The sequence below is a fragment of the Sycon ciliatum genome, chromosome 2 (assembly GCF_964019385.1).
Source record: "Sycon ciliatum chromosome 2, ocSycCili1.1, whole genome shotgun sequence".
Taxonomy (NCBI): domain Eukaryota; kingdom Metazoa; phylum Porifera; class Calcarea; order Leucosolenida; family Sycettidae; genus Sycon; species Sycon ciliatum.
This window is the reverse complement of record NC_088644.1, coordinates 28,146,414-28,161,976: the sequence shown is the minus strand read 5'-3', so window position 1 is coordinate 28,161,976 and position 15,563 is coordinate 28,146,414. Positions and strand designations below refer to the sequence as shown.

Sequence of the window (15,563 nt, the reverse complement as noted above, 5' to 3'; positions counted from 1 at the left end):
AGGAGCTGCTCACTCAGCTCGGTGTGCACGACATGCACCACAGGCCGGTCGAATATCACTGGCCAGCACTGCACATATATACCATGTATACCTGTTCGTGGACCAGGAGTACATAAACTCTTGACAGTATAATACTCACATGCCGAACATCAACTGTTCATTGTTCACTATGATGACACGACTGGCTGGTGCCGGGCAGCAAAAGGAACCTAAAATAAACTGACTACGAGACATAACCTAGAAAAATAAAGCTGAGGGGACAAGAGTCAAGACTAGTCAGCAGGGAAAGCACGAGCTCCAGAATAAGAAGCAACCAATCTGTCCAGTGTTAAATTCACCATTGAAAAAAAATAACACCACTTGCTTTGAAGTTTGATGTACTGCAAGTACATACCTACCCGGCTCAGCATATGCATACTAAGTTATACTAAATATAAAAATAAGAATAGACTTCAATAAAAAATAAAATAATTTGCATGGAGACAAGGACAGGTACACATTATTACCATAAATAGGGCAATTGGCGCGTACACCCACACGGATCATGGCTGTTTTGTTTATATGTAGTTGTTTTCCTGAACGTTGTCGTAGCCTTTCTTCAGAAGAAATACAGGCAAACAAGAGACTATGACGAACACAATGAATACTGGACAAAGAGGTGATAGAATCCGTGTAGTGGGTTGGAAAAGTATGCATGGAATTCAAGGTGTTGTACACCAAGTGAGAGAGAAGAAATTTAAAAAAATGCCTTATTTATGCCCTATACAAACATTTACCATACACGAGGCACTAGAACGCTCGGGGAACTAAAATGTTGGACTAATCCGTTGTTACTCTTAGGAAAATGATACTAAAACTCGTTGTCTTGAAGAAACACCACATTGACATCTACGGTCTTGAAGCGACGAAGCGTTCGCAGTAGAGCACCACGTGCCAGCGGCCGTGTGACTACAGTTAATTCCTCCAGGCGGTGGCAAAACACGAGGAGCTCCGATATATTGCTGCCAACAGCGTCGGGATCGCGTATGGTTAGACTTTGAACGGACTCCAACCACACTGGACACAGGTCGAGCAGATACTGTATTGTCAAAGTCTTTGCAGCAAGTTGAACAGTGTGCAAAGTAGGTGGCAAGGACTGGATAAAAAAGGGCACTTCATCCCCAACAAAGTCTATCTGGTTCAGGGCAAGCCTTTCCAAACATGGGAATATTGCTTTTACATCGCTGGATATACCACTGGTGTGCAGCATAAACTTGCTAAGGCCCAGAGAAACTAGATTCGGCATGGCTTCGATCAGGTACGGCAGCGCCAAGGACGACCGTGCAGCACTTGTGTCTACCTCTCTCACGTGCAGCACGGCAAGTCCGGCAAACATGTCAGCAAACTGCTCGGCCAGAGCGCTGAAACCATACAGCATGCCTTGCTGGTCATAGGCGCTGCTCAGTGTCAGCTCCATCAAGTACTCCAGCATTGCCAGGCTTTCAAATACAGCCTGAGTGAGCTCCACACAGCCAGTGAGAGTCAAAATCACCAAGTCAGTGTACCTCGTTACAAGGCTCCTAGCGGCACAGTCATCCAAGTCGCTAAAGCTTAGATCCAATTGGTGCAACGGAGCGGCTGCTGGTACATCATCTGCACACACACACACACACACACACACACACACACACACACACACACACACACACACACACACACACACACATCGTGCTGTCAGATGATTGTTTCTGTGTGAAACTCAAAGAGCTAAAGCAATACAACCATAATCATATAATCTACATCATACAAACAGCCTATATAACAGGGGGCATTCTGAAATACATGTAGTGAGTCATAAACCAAACTAAACTCTGTCACACCAGTTTCAAAGTCTGGCTGTCTGATCCAGTAATTACCTTGATCTAATGCCAGCAGAACTGGATTCACGGAGAAACCACTACAGGCGCCAGAAAGCATTAGCACTCGCAAACTGCTGAAATCCGTGAGCAAACTCCTCAGCAGTTCACTGTCCAGCTCAACATCTGACAAATCCAGCGTGACCAGGGATGGTGTGAAGCTAGCTGTAGTGCATGCACACACACACACACACGCACACACACACACGCACACGCGCACAAACACAAACACACACACATGTAAAGAGAAAAGGACCAATAAGTTACTAGTTATGACCAACAGTCCACCAAGGTAACAAGATACTATACAGTCAGATAGTGCGACAACAAGACACAACCTGACAAGGATATTGAGACATTCGATGACCTGACACCTAGTTCCAACACATCTACGAAGCGCAAACCAACAACCTTCTAACTATTACTTGGAAGGCTCAGGTGCGGAAAGTTTCCAATGAGGGGAAGGGATGCGTCACGAAGATGTGCATGAGCTATGTCCCTCGGCAGCAAAGAATTACGAACGTAACGGGATTCTTTGTTGCCGAGGGACATAGCTCATGCACATCTTCGTGGCGCATCCCTTCCCCTCATTGAAACGTTCCGCACCTGAGCCTTCCAAGTTGGAAGGTTGTTGGTTTGCGCTTCGTAGATGTGCAAGTCAACAAATATTCGGCGCATGTTTATTTTCGGCTATTTTCGGCCTGATCATGTTTGGCCGAAATTTCCAGGTTCGGTATGACAGTGTATACAGGTGGCAGCAGTACAGGCCGAAAATCTGAATGGGTCCAAATAGGTTTTAGCCCTGGGAGGCCGAAATTTGAATGGGTCGAAATGGGTTTTAGCCCCGGGAGGCCGAAATTTGAATGGGTCGAAATTTGTAGACTTACAGTAGGTGTCAGGTCGTCGAATGTCTCAATATCCTTGTCAGTTTTGAGCCTTGCTGTCACACTATCTGACTGTATAATTATCTCGTTGCCTTGGTGGACTGTTAGTCATAACTAGTAACTTATACAGTAAGACCAGATACTTTTTTAAACGTTGATTACAGTTATCGATCTTCTGATTTTTGTGGGTTAGTGAGGTGAAATTCTAACGAATTCTGTCTCAAAAACGGCAAATGACTGTACAAGTGCATATCGTTTTGCACCGACTTCAAATGTTCTAAAACGAATGTTTTCAATTTGTTAAAACGTTATAATTTAATGTTCAAAGTTCAACTCGGATGGTGAGCCACTTAAATTATGGTGAAAAAGGAGAAGGACAAAATGTTACGAGCTATGACTACCTGTCCACCAACGTAACCAGATCTTATACAGTCAGCGAGTGCGACAAAAGGGCACACAACTGACAAGGAGTACCGAGACATTCGGCAAATGACAGTTAGTCATAACTCGTAAGATTTCGTCCTTCTCCTTTTTTCACCATAATTACTGGCCTTACAGTACGTCCTTTTCTCTTTACATATGCTCAATATCCGAGTTTTTATTACACACACATATATACGAGTATGCAGGACGAACTTCAAGGGACTAAACAAGTTTGTTTGTCTTATCCGGAGTTCTTCTTTAATATCCAGATCTGACAAAAAAAATGATATGCAAAGCACGGTGGAAAGCTGCTCAAAGACGTTGTGTAAATCTATGAACAGAAACCCAGTTCGTGAATAGACCGTGTCGGCAAAGCCATTTGGTGAGGTCCTCCGTACACCGTTTCTGGATGAAGTGGGTGCTCGACACATCTAAAAGCAGTGCCACGCGCCCATTTCGTCCCACAGATTCGTGCACACTTTGTGCACACTCTACTACAGAATTGTGCACCTCGTCTATAGGGTACGAGCCATCACAGCCAGTGATTGGTGTAGACTGGATGACCAATGCCTATGTGGTCATGAATCAAGACAGAAATGTTACGTGCACTACAAAATACATGTATGACTCATCATGAGTCATGGACATATCCACGATTCCTATCACGATGTCATCGACTGCTGTCACTCCCTAGCTAGTCCTAACCTTGACACAGAGGGCGCAACGACCTGGCATCCAGCGACGTGCAGCCTGCCAGTACCAGCGACGTCAGATGCGGGCAGACACTGGCAATGCAGCTAATGATGCTGCCATCTATTCTCAGACTGTCTACTACTGCTAGGTTGCCAAGACGCTTGCAGCACGCCACAAGAAAGTCACAGATACTCTGTCGGGATATGGTCTTTGCTGACAGGCCAGCAAGTTGTAACTTTTTTAGCGGCTAAAGCAAAGGAAAGCACAAAGAATGCGACGATGAGACACTAGAAAGGAGCTGGAAAGAAAGCTTTAAAAAGGCGTACCGTAAAATCCCGCAATAAGCCGCGGGCGGAAACGTTAGTGAAGGTGCAGAGCCCGGGTGTTATTTCAGATACATGAAATCAGACTACATGTAATTTTCACACTAACATAAAGATAGGTTACATAGTCATCAACCACTAGGGACTATGGGTAACTATAATACTATAATCAGTATTAATTACACATACCGTAAATGCACGTGGAGCTGTGTATTTAGCAGTGGAAAACACCCTAACAAATGCAGGCTCTACTCCACACAGAGCAAAACGTTTTCGGATTCTGCTCAGGGAGCTGTCGGCCATCGATGGACCCTATCCAATTTGTTTATTGCCTCAACACTACGTCAGTTTCTGGAGTATCTCTTAATTTGCTGGCCAAAAATCCTATATACAGGATTTGAAAATGTGTGCCTTTTATGCCATTGTTATTGGTCATCACGACCAATAATAGCGGCATAATGGTTTTCATGGAAGTTGTAAATATGTTTGAGGCATGAATGTTTACATCTTAGATTCATAGGGCGATAATATTTCTGATGAATACCCATTTTCAGCAAGAATTGAAAATTTGAGCATAATTTTTCAGCTGCTGTCATGGAAAGGACTGAAGCAGTGAATGTGCAGAAGAACATTGCAGGTGTGGCACGGGGCGTTTTCATGATGACATATCGCACATGCCGTCATGAAACTACCTGTTTTAAGGATAAAACAAGGTCCAATAAAATCTCAAATCCTATATATAGGATTCGAAAAATAGGGCACAGGCCTTAGTAATAATGAGCAAGGAGATGAGCCTGAGATGTAAGTGTTTGAAAAAGTTATCTTATTCAACTCTCGATATCTACTAAGACCTAGCAAGGAAGAATTGGTCACATACTTTTTGCTATTCTCATGCCACACCCATTTTGAGTTGAAAAATATGACCAAAATCCTATATATAGAATTTAGCAAATTAAGAGATAAGCCGCACCCCCCCCCCCCCCCCCTTTGCCCCGAAATACAGACATCTACCCTATTTATCACCCTTCATCTGATCATCGGAGTATGGTGAATTTTCAGTGTTCAAAGTGCGGCTTATAATCCGGAATATATGGTAGGCTCCAGGTGACCAGCATCCGCCAGGGCACAGTGATACCAAACTTACCAGTGTTCTGGCCGTGAGCTTGGCAAGCAAGCCAGGGGTGACCAAGCTGCCGCACTTTTGCATGCACAGCACCTCGAGGCTCTGGTGCAGCAGTCCAAAGAGATGACTGGTGCGTAGCGTTGTAGTAAAGTGCGCCTGGAGTCGGTTGACGACCAGGTCACGACTCTGCCTTTCCACCATGATATCGATGAGATCGGCCACGTCGAACGGACCTTAGCCAACAAACAAAGGTACCGACCAGTTCAGTTGGACTCCCTTACCCGGGGGCGTTCGGCCTGGACACTGCCCGCAACTCGAAACATAGAGTACTGTTTGCAAGCAGGTAAGTATGATTTACTGAACAAGTACGAGTGAGTACAAGAGCAACACCGGCTGATACATGACCAAACAACACCGGCTGATACATGACCAAACAACACCGGCTGATACATGACCAAACAACACCGGCTGATACATGACCAAACAACGTCAGCCGTGAAGTCATGTATCAAGCCAGTATTGCCCGAATAGCGGTTATGTACCTACTAGTATATCATAAGTTGAGAAGCGTTGGCAAAGTCGCGGCACGGCGATGCACTAGCAACTCACTCTGTATACACACCGCTCGCTGTATACTTGGCGCCCATAAAGTAGTTCCGGAATTCCGCTGACCCATCATGATAGTGGTGGTGTGTGTGTGTGTGTGTGTGTGTGTGTGTGTGTGTGTGTGTGTGTGCACGCACACGTGTATGCTTCCCGTGTGCACGTGCGTGCGTGCTGGTGATTTTATCCATCGATGATTTCATTCACGGTTGTGTACTGTCATCTATAGAAAGGAAATCTGGGATTTGAAACAGGAACTTAAAAAAAAATATTGACTGGTTTGAGGGAAAGAGAAAAAAAGTTCAAATTATTATTACCGGTACGGAGAAGAAGGAGTATTGACAAAATTGACAATCCCCCCAGGAGTAATTACAGTATGCATTACAGACTTTTGCAGCATAGCAGGGTCATCTCCTTACCCATGCAGTCTACAGTTGAGCCCACCAGGTAGAGAGCATCCTTGACCAGGTTCTCAGAAAACTCCTTGAACAGTAGCCAGTCCAGGTTCGCAGCTATAGCGTAAAGACTCAGGTGCCGTAGGCTACGTACCCTGCTGTTCGGAAGCATGGCTTGGGCCATGGCCTGAGTACTACAAAGGTACAATGTAGGTACTAGAAAATGTTGTAAGAACAGGCAACAGTTAGTGTATTCCGACTGGTTGGTCCGACTTCAGCAATCAGTGACAGCTACTAGTACTTGGGCGAGTGTACAGTCTAGTCTGTGGAGGAGAATACTTCCAGCCTAGCCTAGTCTTTCTTGAACGACGTGACAAAGTGTTACGTACATGGGATGCAATTATTTTGTAACTATTTATTATTACCGTATTATCTAAATATAAGCACGGTCCTTTATTTTTTCAATGTACGTCGTACCTCCGCCCCGTGCTATTAATGGAGACGTTCCTTTATTGGAGACTGTTCCATTATTATTAAATTTTCAACCTCATTTCAGAGGCATGTTGCCATGCCAAATTCATGTATGACACACACATTTCAGGGTTTTTTTCGCCGGTACAGATAATGAATTTACACAGTGTGCTTATAATGGAGACTGAGCACTTTATTTTTTGAATGACGCCCCAAGGTGTTCTATTATTAGAGACGTGCTATTATTGGAGACTGTGCTTATATTAGAGATAATACGGTATGTTATTGAAGAGCAGTGATTCAGTGAACTTACTTGATGAGCTCATGCATGACATCATTGTGTAGCGGGGAGTCGTGACAGTCGACAGTCGTCATGACCACGATGACTTGTCTCCGTGGCGATATGCACTGAGTGCTGAGTATGCTCGGATCTGCTGATTCGGGAAAAAAGGGGGAGGGGGGGGGGAGGAGGAGGAGGAGGGGCGGCTATAGTATAGGCTGGCAGGCGCCTAGGTATGCAATACACATGGTGTGCCTATTGTCAAACCCTCCACAGCACTGTAGTACACCACATGTACAATGGAGGGTGCAGTTTACTTGGATAGTAATAAGTAATAGTATACATGTATCTACCCCTCTGGTCTGGAGTAGAGGGTAGTACATGGTATATACAGTCAAAATCGAGGGTAGTACATGTACTACTACCGGTAGTAGTACTAGTCACTAGTACTAGTACTAGTAGTTGGTAGGCATGGACTCTGACGCGTCGGAGGCCCAGGGGACCCAGGAGTCGGCCAGGACTTTAGTTTTGCTGGGATTCGACGACCTGCGGAAACTGGCTACAAAACACAGCAATAGCATAGAGGGCGTGAGTAAGCTGTCCCGTGCTGAGCTGGTGGAGAGCCTCCGGGCATATGGTGTGGATCAGGGAGTAGTACAATACCGTGTACTACTCCCTGGTGTGGATGCACGAGCCGGAACGTACGTAACCAGGCTAGAGAATGCATTATTATCTTTGACGACCTGTATTGAAAACCTCAGCAATGAAATAGTGGCACTGAAGGTTGGCCTAAAAGCCGAAATTTCAGCCCTCCACGCCGAAATTGAAGTTCTGAAGAGAGAAATTGGCAGTCGGAATTCAAAAAGGTTACACCCGCACCTGACGTACCCATACTTAGCGCCCGTACAAGAGGCATTATCATGCACTTAGCGTACCCGTAGCGGAAGTCTCTCCTGAGCTGGATGCAGCAGCAAAGGCACGGAATACGCACCCTGGAGTCAACCCGTACTCGTACAGTGCAAAAGTAGTATCTGCACGTCCCAAAGCTCACTTCCCATCGCATTCTCCCATTACACAGTCCGCTACCTCGGGGACACATACTGATCAAGCCCTCCGGACAAGCGTCATTTCATACTACCAGCGCCCACCCCGCAAACATGAGCAACTGCGCAGTGCCCATCGTACCAAATGCAAAGCTGTTCATGTTGGAAGAATTCACCCTGGTTGCTCTGCTTCCTCCATCGCAAAATGGTGCGAAGACAAGCAAGTGGCTGTACTGAAATGCTCCGTTTCTGAGACAAAGTACACAATCCATGTACTTTGGCCTAGCGTACGCGCACGTAGTCGAGTCGTCACAGAAGATGACTGGGAAGCTGTGCAAAAAACTGACTTTTGGCCTGACGGAGTGACAGCTCGAGAATGGCGATTCAAGGCTGACACTTGACAGAATAAGTACAGCTGACAACACAACCGTCGATCAGTCTGCACAATAATGAACCTCAACCCCCCGATATTTCCTCACTGTTCCCCAGACATTGCTACTAACAGCACACTTAATCCATTAGCTCAGCCTTTTTACCCACTTTCGCAGCCAACCGCAGGATCACAGCCTATAATGTGCATCAATGCCAGGTCCATTAAGAACAAGACTGCCGAGCTGGCTCACATTTGTTCCACAGTTAAACCCCTCATTGTTTGCATAACGGAAACATGGCTCTCTCCACAGTCATCTTTCACGGTCCCTGGATATGACAGTTTTCGCCGAGATCGTCCGCCAGATGAAAACAGGTCAGCTACGGATGCCACCCATGCATATGGCGGCGTCTGTATCATGGTACGGTTTGGGATGTTTCCAAAGGTCACCCATCGATCTGACCTCAGTATCCCCGGCTCTCCTGGAAGCCACATAGGTGGAAATAGCCCTGTCATCTGCTAACATACATTTCCCAGAGGCGTCTCATGTGAAGAAGTTGGTTATTGGTGCAGTATATCGACCCCCAGCCCTTACGCCATCAAGTATCAACACCTTCTGCAATACCCTCCAGCACTGTCTAAGTACTCTTAAGAACCGAACAACATCTATCCTGTTGATGGGAGACTTTAATGCGAAGTCATGCCATTGGCATGGAACTACCACGGATGCCGCTGGCCGCCAGCTTCACAGTCTTTTCGGCATGTTCTCTCTCACGCAGCTCGTAAATTTTCCAACACATGAGTCATTGTCTGGCATGGGGGCAGCTCTCGATCTATTTGTCACTGATATACCGGACTCTATATCCTGCCTCCGTGCTACAGCACCACTTGGTCAATCCGATCATTCTATCGTTGTTGGCCACATCCGTACTGTACCCTGACCAGAAATGCCCACATATCGTTCTCGTGATGCTCGTTCGACTCCCCTGGATGTCCCTGATTTTAGTGTATTTTCTTTGGATTCTCTAGACAGCAACACTGTCGCGAGTATGAATACTGCCATATCCCTCATACATTGGCCAGCAGCTTTGAGCCTGGAGAGGCGCGATCCTGACATATCTGTGGACAACTTTTACTCTATCTTCCATAACAGCTGTGCAAGATTTCTGCCCAGGCGTAAGCCGCCGGCTGTCAAGCGTATCCATATGAACCCCCCCCCCCCCCCCCTGGCTGACCAGTACCCTCCGACATCAAATAAAGAAAAAACGAGATTCGTATAGTGTTTACCGAAAGTTTCCCTCAGCTGACAACTTCGCTATTTACAGACGAGAGCGAAACGTTACTCGCAATATGTCTCGAACTGCCCATCGACTGTACATCGCATCCCTACAAAGTAAGTGTAAGTGCATCCACGGCAAGACCCGCATCACCAAGTTTATTCCAGTTTGTCCGGAAGCTTCGATCTCCCCAAGGCAACAGCAGGACGACTGTAACTCAGCTCTCAGTCGCTGGTACTCTATATTCTGACCCTGTGGATGTGGCAGATGCTTTGAACGAACAGTTTATTGGTTTTGGAACACAAGATGATCCTTCATGGAATGTGCCAGACTTCAAGCCACCCGACGCCCCATCACGTGGAAGAACCACACCTACGTTGCAAGATGTCACCACCACGCCTTTTGCTGTGGCAAAGCAAATCCTCAACCTTAAGACCCGAAAGGCTGCGGGAGCGGACGGTATTTCTCATGAACTCCTGAAACTATTTTGTCCCAGTATTGCATACCCTCTCAGCCTCATCTTTAAACTTTTGCAACTGGTGCTTTCCCTGCTATTTGGAAACACGCAATTGTAACTCCGGTCTTTAAGAACAAGGGAAGTAAGCTCGATGCATCGAATTACCGCCCGATTTCGTTACTGTCAACAGTCTCCAAGCTGTGTGAACGTATTATGTACAACCACTTATACACTTACCTGTCTCCTGTTCTACATCCGTCCCAGTCTGGATTCCGAAAAGGCGACTCTACGTCCTGGCAGTTTCTCAGACTTGTTCAATCGATGTCTTCTGTTCGTGAGGACGGCCATTACAGCATGCTATGTTTCTTTGATTTAAGCAAGGCCTTCGACACAGTATGGACACGCGGGCTCTTATACAAGCTGTCGAGCCATGGAATCCATGGTACTTGCTTCACGTGGCTCAGTAATTACCTGACGGGCAAACAGCAAAGGGTGCGTGTCGGCTCTGCTCTGTCTGCCAAAGGGCATGTACGGTCTGGAGTTCCTCAGGGATCAATCCTGGGACCTCTCCTCTTTCTTATGTATGTAAACGATCTGGCAGAAATGGATCACACATCACTATAATTATGCTGATGATACAGCACTACTTGTGACAGCACTCACTCTCCCCGAGGCTAGTGCCAAGTTAAAGTCCAACATAGATGGCGTTATTCATTGGATGGAAAAATGGAAATTGCAGCCCCAACTCTTCGAAAACTGCTGTAATGTGTATCCCCCCAGTTGTTCCTGTGACCTATAATCTTCATTAGAAACCAGTCCCTTCACCTTTCCAGGCACCACAACCCCGCTCTGCATCGTTGAAAAACCGTCACAAGCATCTTGGCGTCATTATTGACCGACACTTAACCTGGAAATCCCAGATCGAAAATTTAAACAGCCGTGCTAGCTCAGTAATGGGATTTCTCTCATCACACATCACCCCACCTCCACACCGACTGTCGCCATGTTATCTGCACATCTTACATTCTGCCTATTTTTGATTACTGCTGCATAATTTGGGCTGGCATTTCTAAAACACTGATTGCTCGACTCGAAGTTATGCATAGGCGTCCTTTGAAAATATTATTTCGGCTTCCTCGCCTGACTCCAAGCACAGACTATACCGCCTTGCTTATGTGCCGCTCTCGGTCCGCGTGCGTTTTTTTGGCATGCCAGACAATTCATAAAATTAAGCTGGGTATTGCTCCTCTTCATGCTCTCTCCTGCCTAAGCTGGTTTGCTCAATCTCAAGACATGCGCACCAGAAACTCTCTCCGCTTCCCTATTGCGCGGTCTGTCTCTATGCAAACATCTCCTCTCTTCCTTGCTTTAATACCGCCATTGGTCTCTCCTCCCACAAAATCTAAAATCCTGCCAATGTTACAATACATTCACACAGCTACTGCAGAATGCAACATACTACATGTAGTTGATATCCAGCCCTGCCCTAGCTCCCCGCGCTTCTCTTACTTTTCAGTTCCCCTTTCATTCTTTTTCTTTCTCCCCTCGGCCTCTAGCTCTATTACCGCCATGGCTGGCTATCGCCCACATCAGGGAGTCGTAAAATACCAGTATTTTACGACTCCCTGGCCCACATCACCATTTCATTGGCTAGTGCCACGTGATTGTGAATAAATAATACCGTAATAACAAGAGTCCACATTTATGCACTCTTGATAATAATAACAAGAGTCCATAATGGACTCTTGATAATAATAATAATAACCAGCGGTAACCAGGTATGGAACGCATCTTACACCGTACCGTTGGCCATGTGGAGAGCAGGGAGTATTTTACAACTCCCTGGTGGAGAGCTGTGCTGAAAGTGCACGAAATTATTGTGGACTCATACCGGTATTCGATGAGGCATGACAAACCGCAAGTGGTATTCCTGGTACATACTGTAAAGCAGAAATTTTGTACTGATATTTTCGGTATTCTCCAAAATCGGCGGTTCGGTGGAGGGAAATTTTCGGTAAAACCCGTTTTCCAGGTAAGTGTACTAGTACTACATGTATACAGTATCGGTTGCACCGAAAATTTCGGTGCGTTTTATTTTCGGCAAAAATTGTCGGCACCGAAGTTACCGAAAATAAAACACAACCGAAAATTTCTGCTTTTACAGTATATGACAAACTTGAAACCCCATGGGTCATCAAATCGTGGTATGTTTTTATCCACAGAAGCTACAAACTTAGAAGCTACAAGACAAGGAAAATTAGGAAATCCTGCAAAATTTGTCGAGCAAAAAATGGCAAACAGACAGCTGTGCATGATAGCATCCTGGAAACATGAGCAGTAACAAGTGAAATGATCTGCGGAAGCATCAGAAAATGATTTGCGAAATCCCACAAGTAGCACAGCTATGACACTTAGACAGAACACAAGAACAAAGACCCTAAAAACAAACTACCGAAAGGCGCAACGTCAGCAGAAAATGCTCCGCACGTCGCTCAGCTTGCAGGACACTTGATCGAGACAAGCACTGGTGACAAATTCCGCTGTGCTGATCAGCACCGGGTCTGAAAATACTTGCGTTGCCTGTATAAGTCCTAAGCAAGGTCAACTGTGACAAGATGACGGGTGTAGAGAACAATGGCGAACCCTACCACCAGTTACAGGTGAAGCAAGGAACGCTGGTGCAAGTTTTCCTCCTGATGCCCCTGGTCGGGTGTTCTAGCACAAGCAGTTCACGGCCCGGCTCTGGCCTGCAAACGCGGCATGTAGCAAGGCCAAAACAGGCTCTTATCGATCACCAGCCAGCACGGCAATGACTGTCACATGCCTACAGTAGTAGTACAGACAAGCACAGTAGATTTGACTTGATGGCCATTCCTTGGAGGAGTCCACCTGCCAGTGCAGCACCATTTCGGCGCACGCAGCATGTGATGATGTCATAATCAATTTCACTCGTTGTCCTGGGCAACTTGCCGCTGGTGACTTTCAAAGTCTGCCTTTTTCTGCATCTGAGTCCGAATCCACTGTCGGTAGTCGGAAAGGTTCTTGATTTTGTCGCCATAATAGTCGTCCTCGAACCGACTGTCGCCTTCAAATCTGTGCTTAGCGATGCGAAGCTTGAAGTCATTATCACGCTGCACAGGTAAAAGCAATGCAGGAGATCCACACAGCCATCAGTATAAATACACAGGTAAAAGCAATACAGGAGGTCCATACAGCCATCAGTACAAATGTTGCGCTCTGTCAGCAGACTTGCCAAAGCCCCCTAAGCTGCATACCTAAGCTGGCAAGTAAAGCAGGGGCAGAGGACAACCCTGGCAGCACAATCCTTATACGCTGTAATGGTAAATGAGTCTGATAACTAACAAGGCTACAATGCAGTGTCGGCCATACAGCAAGTGCAGTAGAATCTCTCAAACCGGAGCTTACCTCGAGTAGCTTACTGGAGAGCTCGGCGTTGGTGAGGTGCCAGAGTTGACCAAACAGCCAGTGACCGATAACTGCAACAATGAAGCCATTCACTGTGCCAAGCCCTCCATAGAACACCAGCGGATCCATTCCCCTGCACAACAGGAACACACACGGTCAAACTCCAACATAAAGGTTTGCACCACTGTCCGATTTTGTGTCATGCCTAATACATTGCATATTCGGTGTAGCAAGCACAACAAAATTTAATATTGAGCCTGAAATAGAACATCCAAAATGGGCATATGATTATAATTATATTTAGTCAAGTGGTGTGCTTCACTGTCCGAAGAGTGCTCAATGCCCATGTAGGGCAGAGCCTTGTACACAAGAGAGAGTTTGGAAGCTTTGTCACAACTCCGAGTTTCACGTATCTCTACGATCATCAGGCAGCCTGATGATCGTAGAGATACGTGAAACTCGGAGTTGTGACAAAGCTTCCAAACTCTCTCTTGTGTATAATTATATTTATAACAGTTTCTTTGACTCGCACAACTGTGCTACGATTTTGGGGCAGATTCGCTTGGCTCTAAAACTGGTCTAACCTTGTGAAGACTTGCACTTTAGCTCATCATGTTCCTTGTTGCAGTAGCTTTCCAGGAAGGCAAATACCATGAAATTCGGACAATGGACAGTCAAAAATGAAGCCTTGCCATGTCATGACTACAGACCATTTCAAAAATATAGACGCATGGGTTTTTTTAATATTTTCAAATTTGGCTGGAACTTTTTGAGAATTGTTTCCGGAATATAGCTCAGGTCCTTCCCGCAATTACTCACAAATAGATTTTTGAGCGATCGGATAGCAAACGCCCAATTTCGAAATTTTTATGCACAAAGTGATCACAGATTTTATGTGGTACTAGTTTTATAGATGCTGGCCTAACGGATGTTTGAAATCACGCGTCTATAGTTTGGAAACGCACTGCAACTCTGCATTAATACCACCAGCTCGCCCCGTGTCAACACTACACCACACGGTTCAGTACACTCTGTGTAAACGCTCGCGGAAACGTAGGTTATGAGAACAGCAATGTTTTTTGTTCCACTCACTACGGGCATGTGAAAACGTGGCACGGTAAAGATTAGTTCTGGTCAAATAGCATTGCTAATGTCTATAAAAACGTGTGGCACTGCATTGAATTGCTTTTCATTTTAAAGTGGAGCTAGTTTAGTGTGTAAACCTACATAATCGGCTCGATTTCCTCTGCTGGAGCAGCCAGGCTAGGTACCCTGGATGAAACTATCATAGCAGTCGACACCATGCCAGACATGCCACACGGCAGGGCCCACATTAACTGACGGCTCCTCAAGCGCTTTTTGTACTTGATGTAATCGGGAAAGGGCATCATACGCTCCGTCGGAGCAGAGGGTTGATCTCTGCTTGTTGACGAGGCAGTACTGCACAATCTAGTCGGAGAAGAAGTCGACCTTGCCAACAATCTCGGAACATATGCTGGCAACGAGCAGCAGCGATTTGCTGCAGCCAAACCAAACATGACTGAGTCGCACTGGGTAGTTAGTTATTCTCCACGTTTGAACAGTTCCAATAAGACAAGACTTCAGTGCTCCAGCCGGTTCGCTTCAAGCAAACATCCGAGAAAGTGTGATTGCACACTTTGTAGTTTCAAAAAACAAGAGAGAAGATGATACAACAAAAATCCAGTTTGCAAATTTGGTGAGTTTCTTTTTGCACGCAAAACGACATGCACGCGCGAAAAGCATGCATGCATGCTTTCAATGACGTCAGATCATGACCATTCAAAATGATTGTGATAATTATTTTGTATTTTCCTCAGTACACGCAGTTGCACTTTTGAAAGCACATTTTCTTCAAATTTCTTCATCGTAAACGAGCTGT

The 15,563-nt window shown here is 45.8% G+C and overlaps 2 protein-coding genes across 2 annotated transcripts; both read right to left on the bottom strand.

Annotated features, from left to right (window-relative positions):
• Positions 1 to 79: 79 nt before the first annotated feature.
• Positions 80 to 6,758, bottom strand: LOC135809520 (uncharacterized). Its single transcript, XM_065322881.1, has 5 exons — positions 6,364 to 6,758; positions 5,363 to 5,574; positions 3,908 to 4,142; positions 1,896 to 2,060; positions 80 to 1,632 (listed from the first exon to the last, which is right to left on the bottom strand). The coding sequence occupies exons 1-5, from the start codon at positions 6,521 to 6,523 to the stop codon at positions 851 to 853; spliced, it is 1,554 nt and encodes a 517-aa protein (XP_065178953.1). The 5' UTR covers positions 6,524 to 6,758; the 3' UTR covers positions 80 to 850.
• A 5,670-nt stretch (positions 6,759 to 12,428) lies between these two features.
• LOC135809519 (uncharacterized) lies at positions 12,429 to 15,366 on the bottom strand. Its single transcript, XM_065322880.1, has 3 exons — positions 14,891 to 15,366; positions 13,664 to 13,796; positions 12,429 to 13,368 (listed from the first exon to the last, which is right to left on the bottom strand). The coding sequence occupies exons 1-3, from the start codon at positions 15,199 to 15,201 to the stop codon at positions 13,183 to 13,185; spliced, it is 630 nt and encodes a 209-aa protein (XP_065178952.1). The 5' UTR covers positions 15,202 to 15,366; the 3' UTR covers positions 12,429 to 13,182.
• Between the last annotated feature and the right edge of the window lie 197 nt (positions 15,367 to 15,563).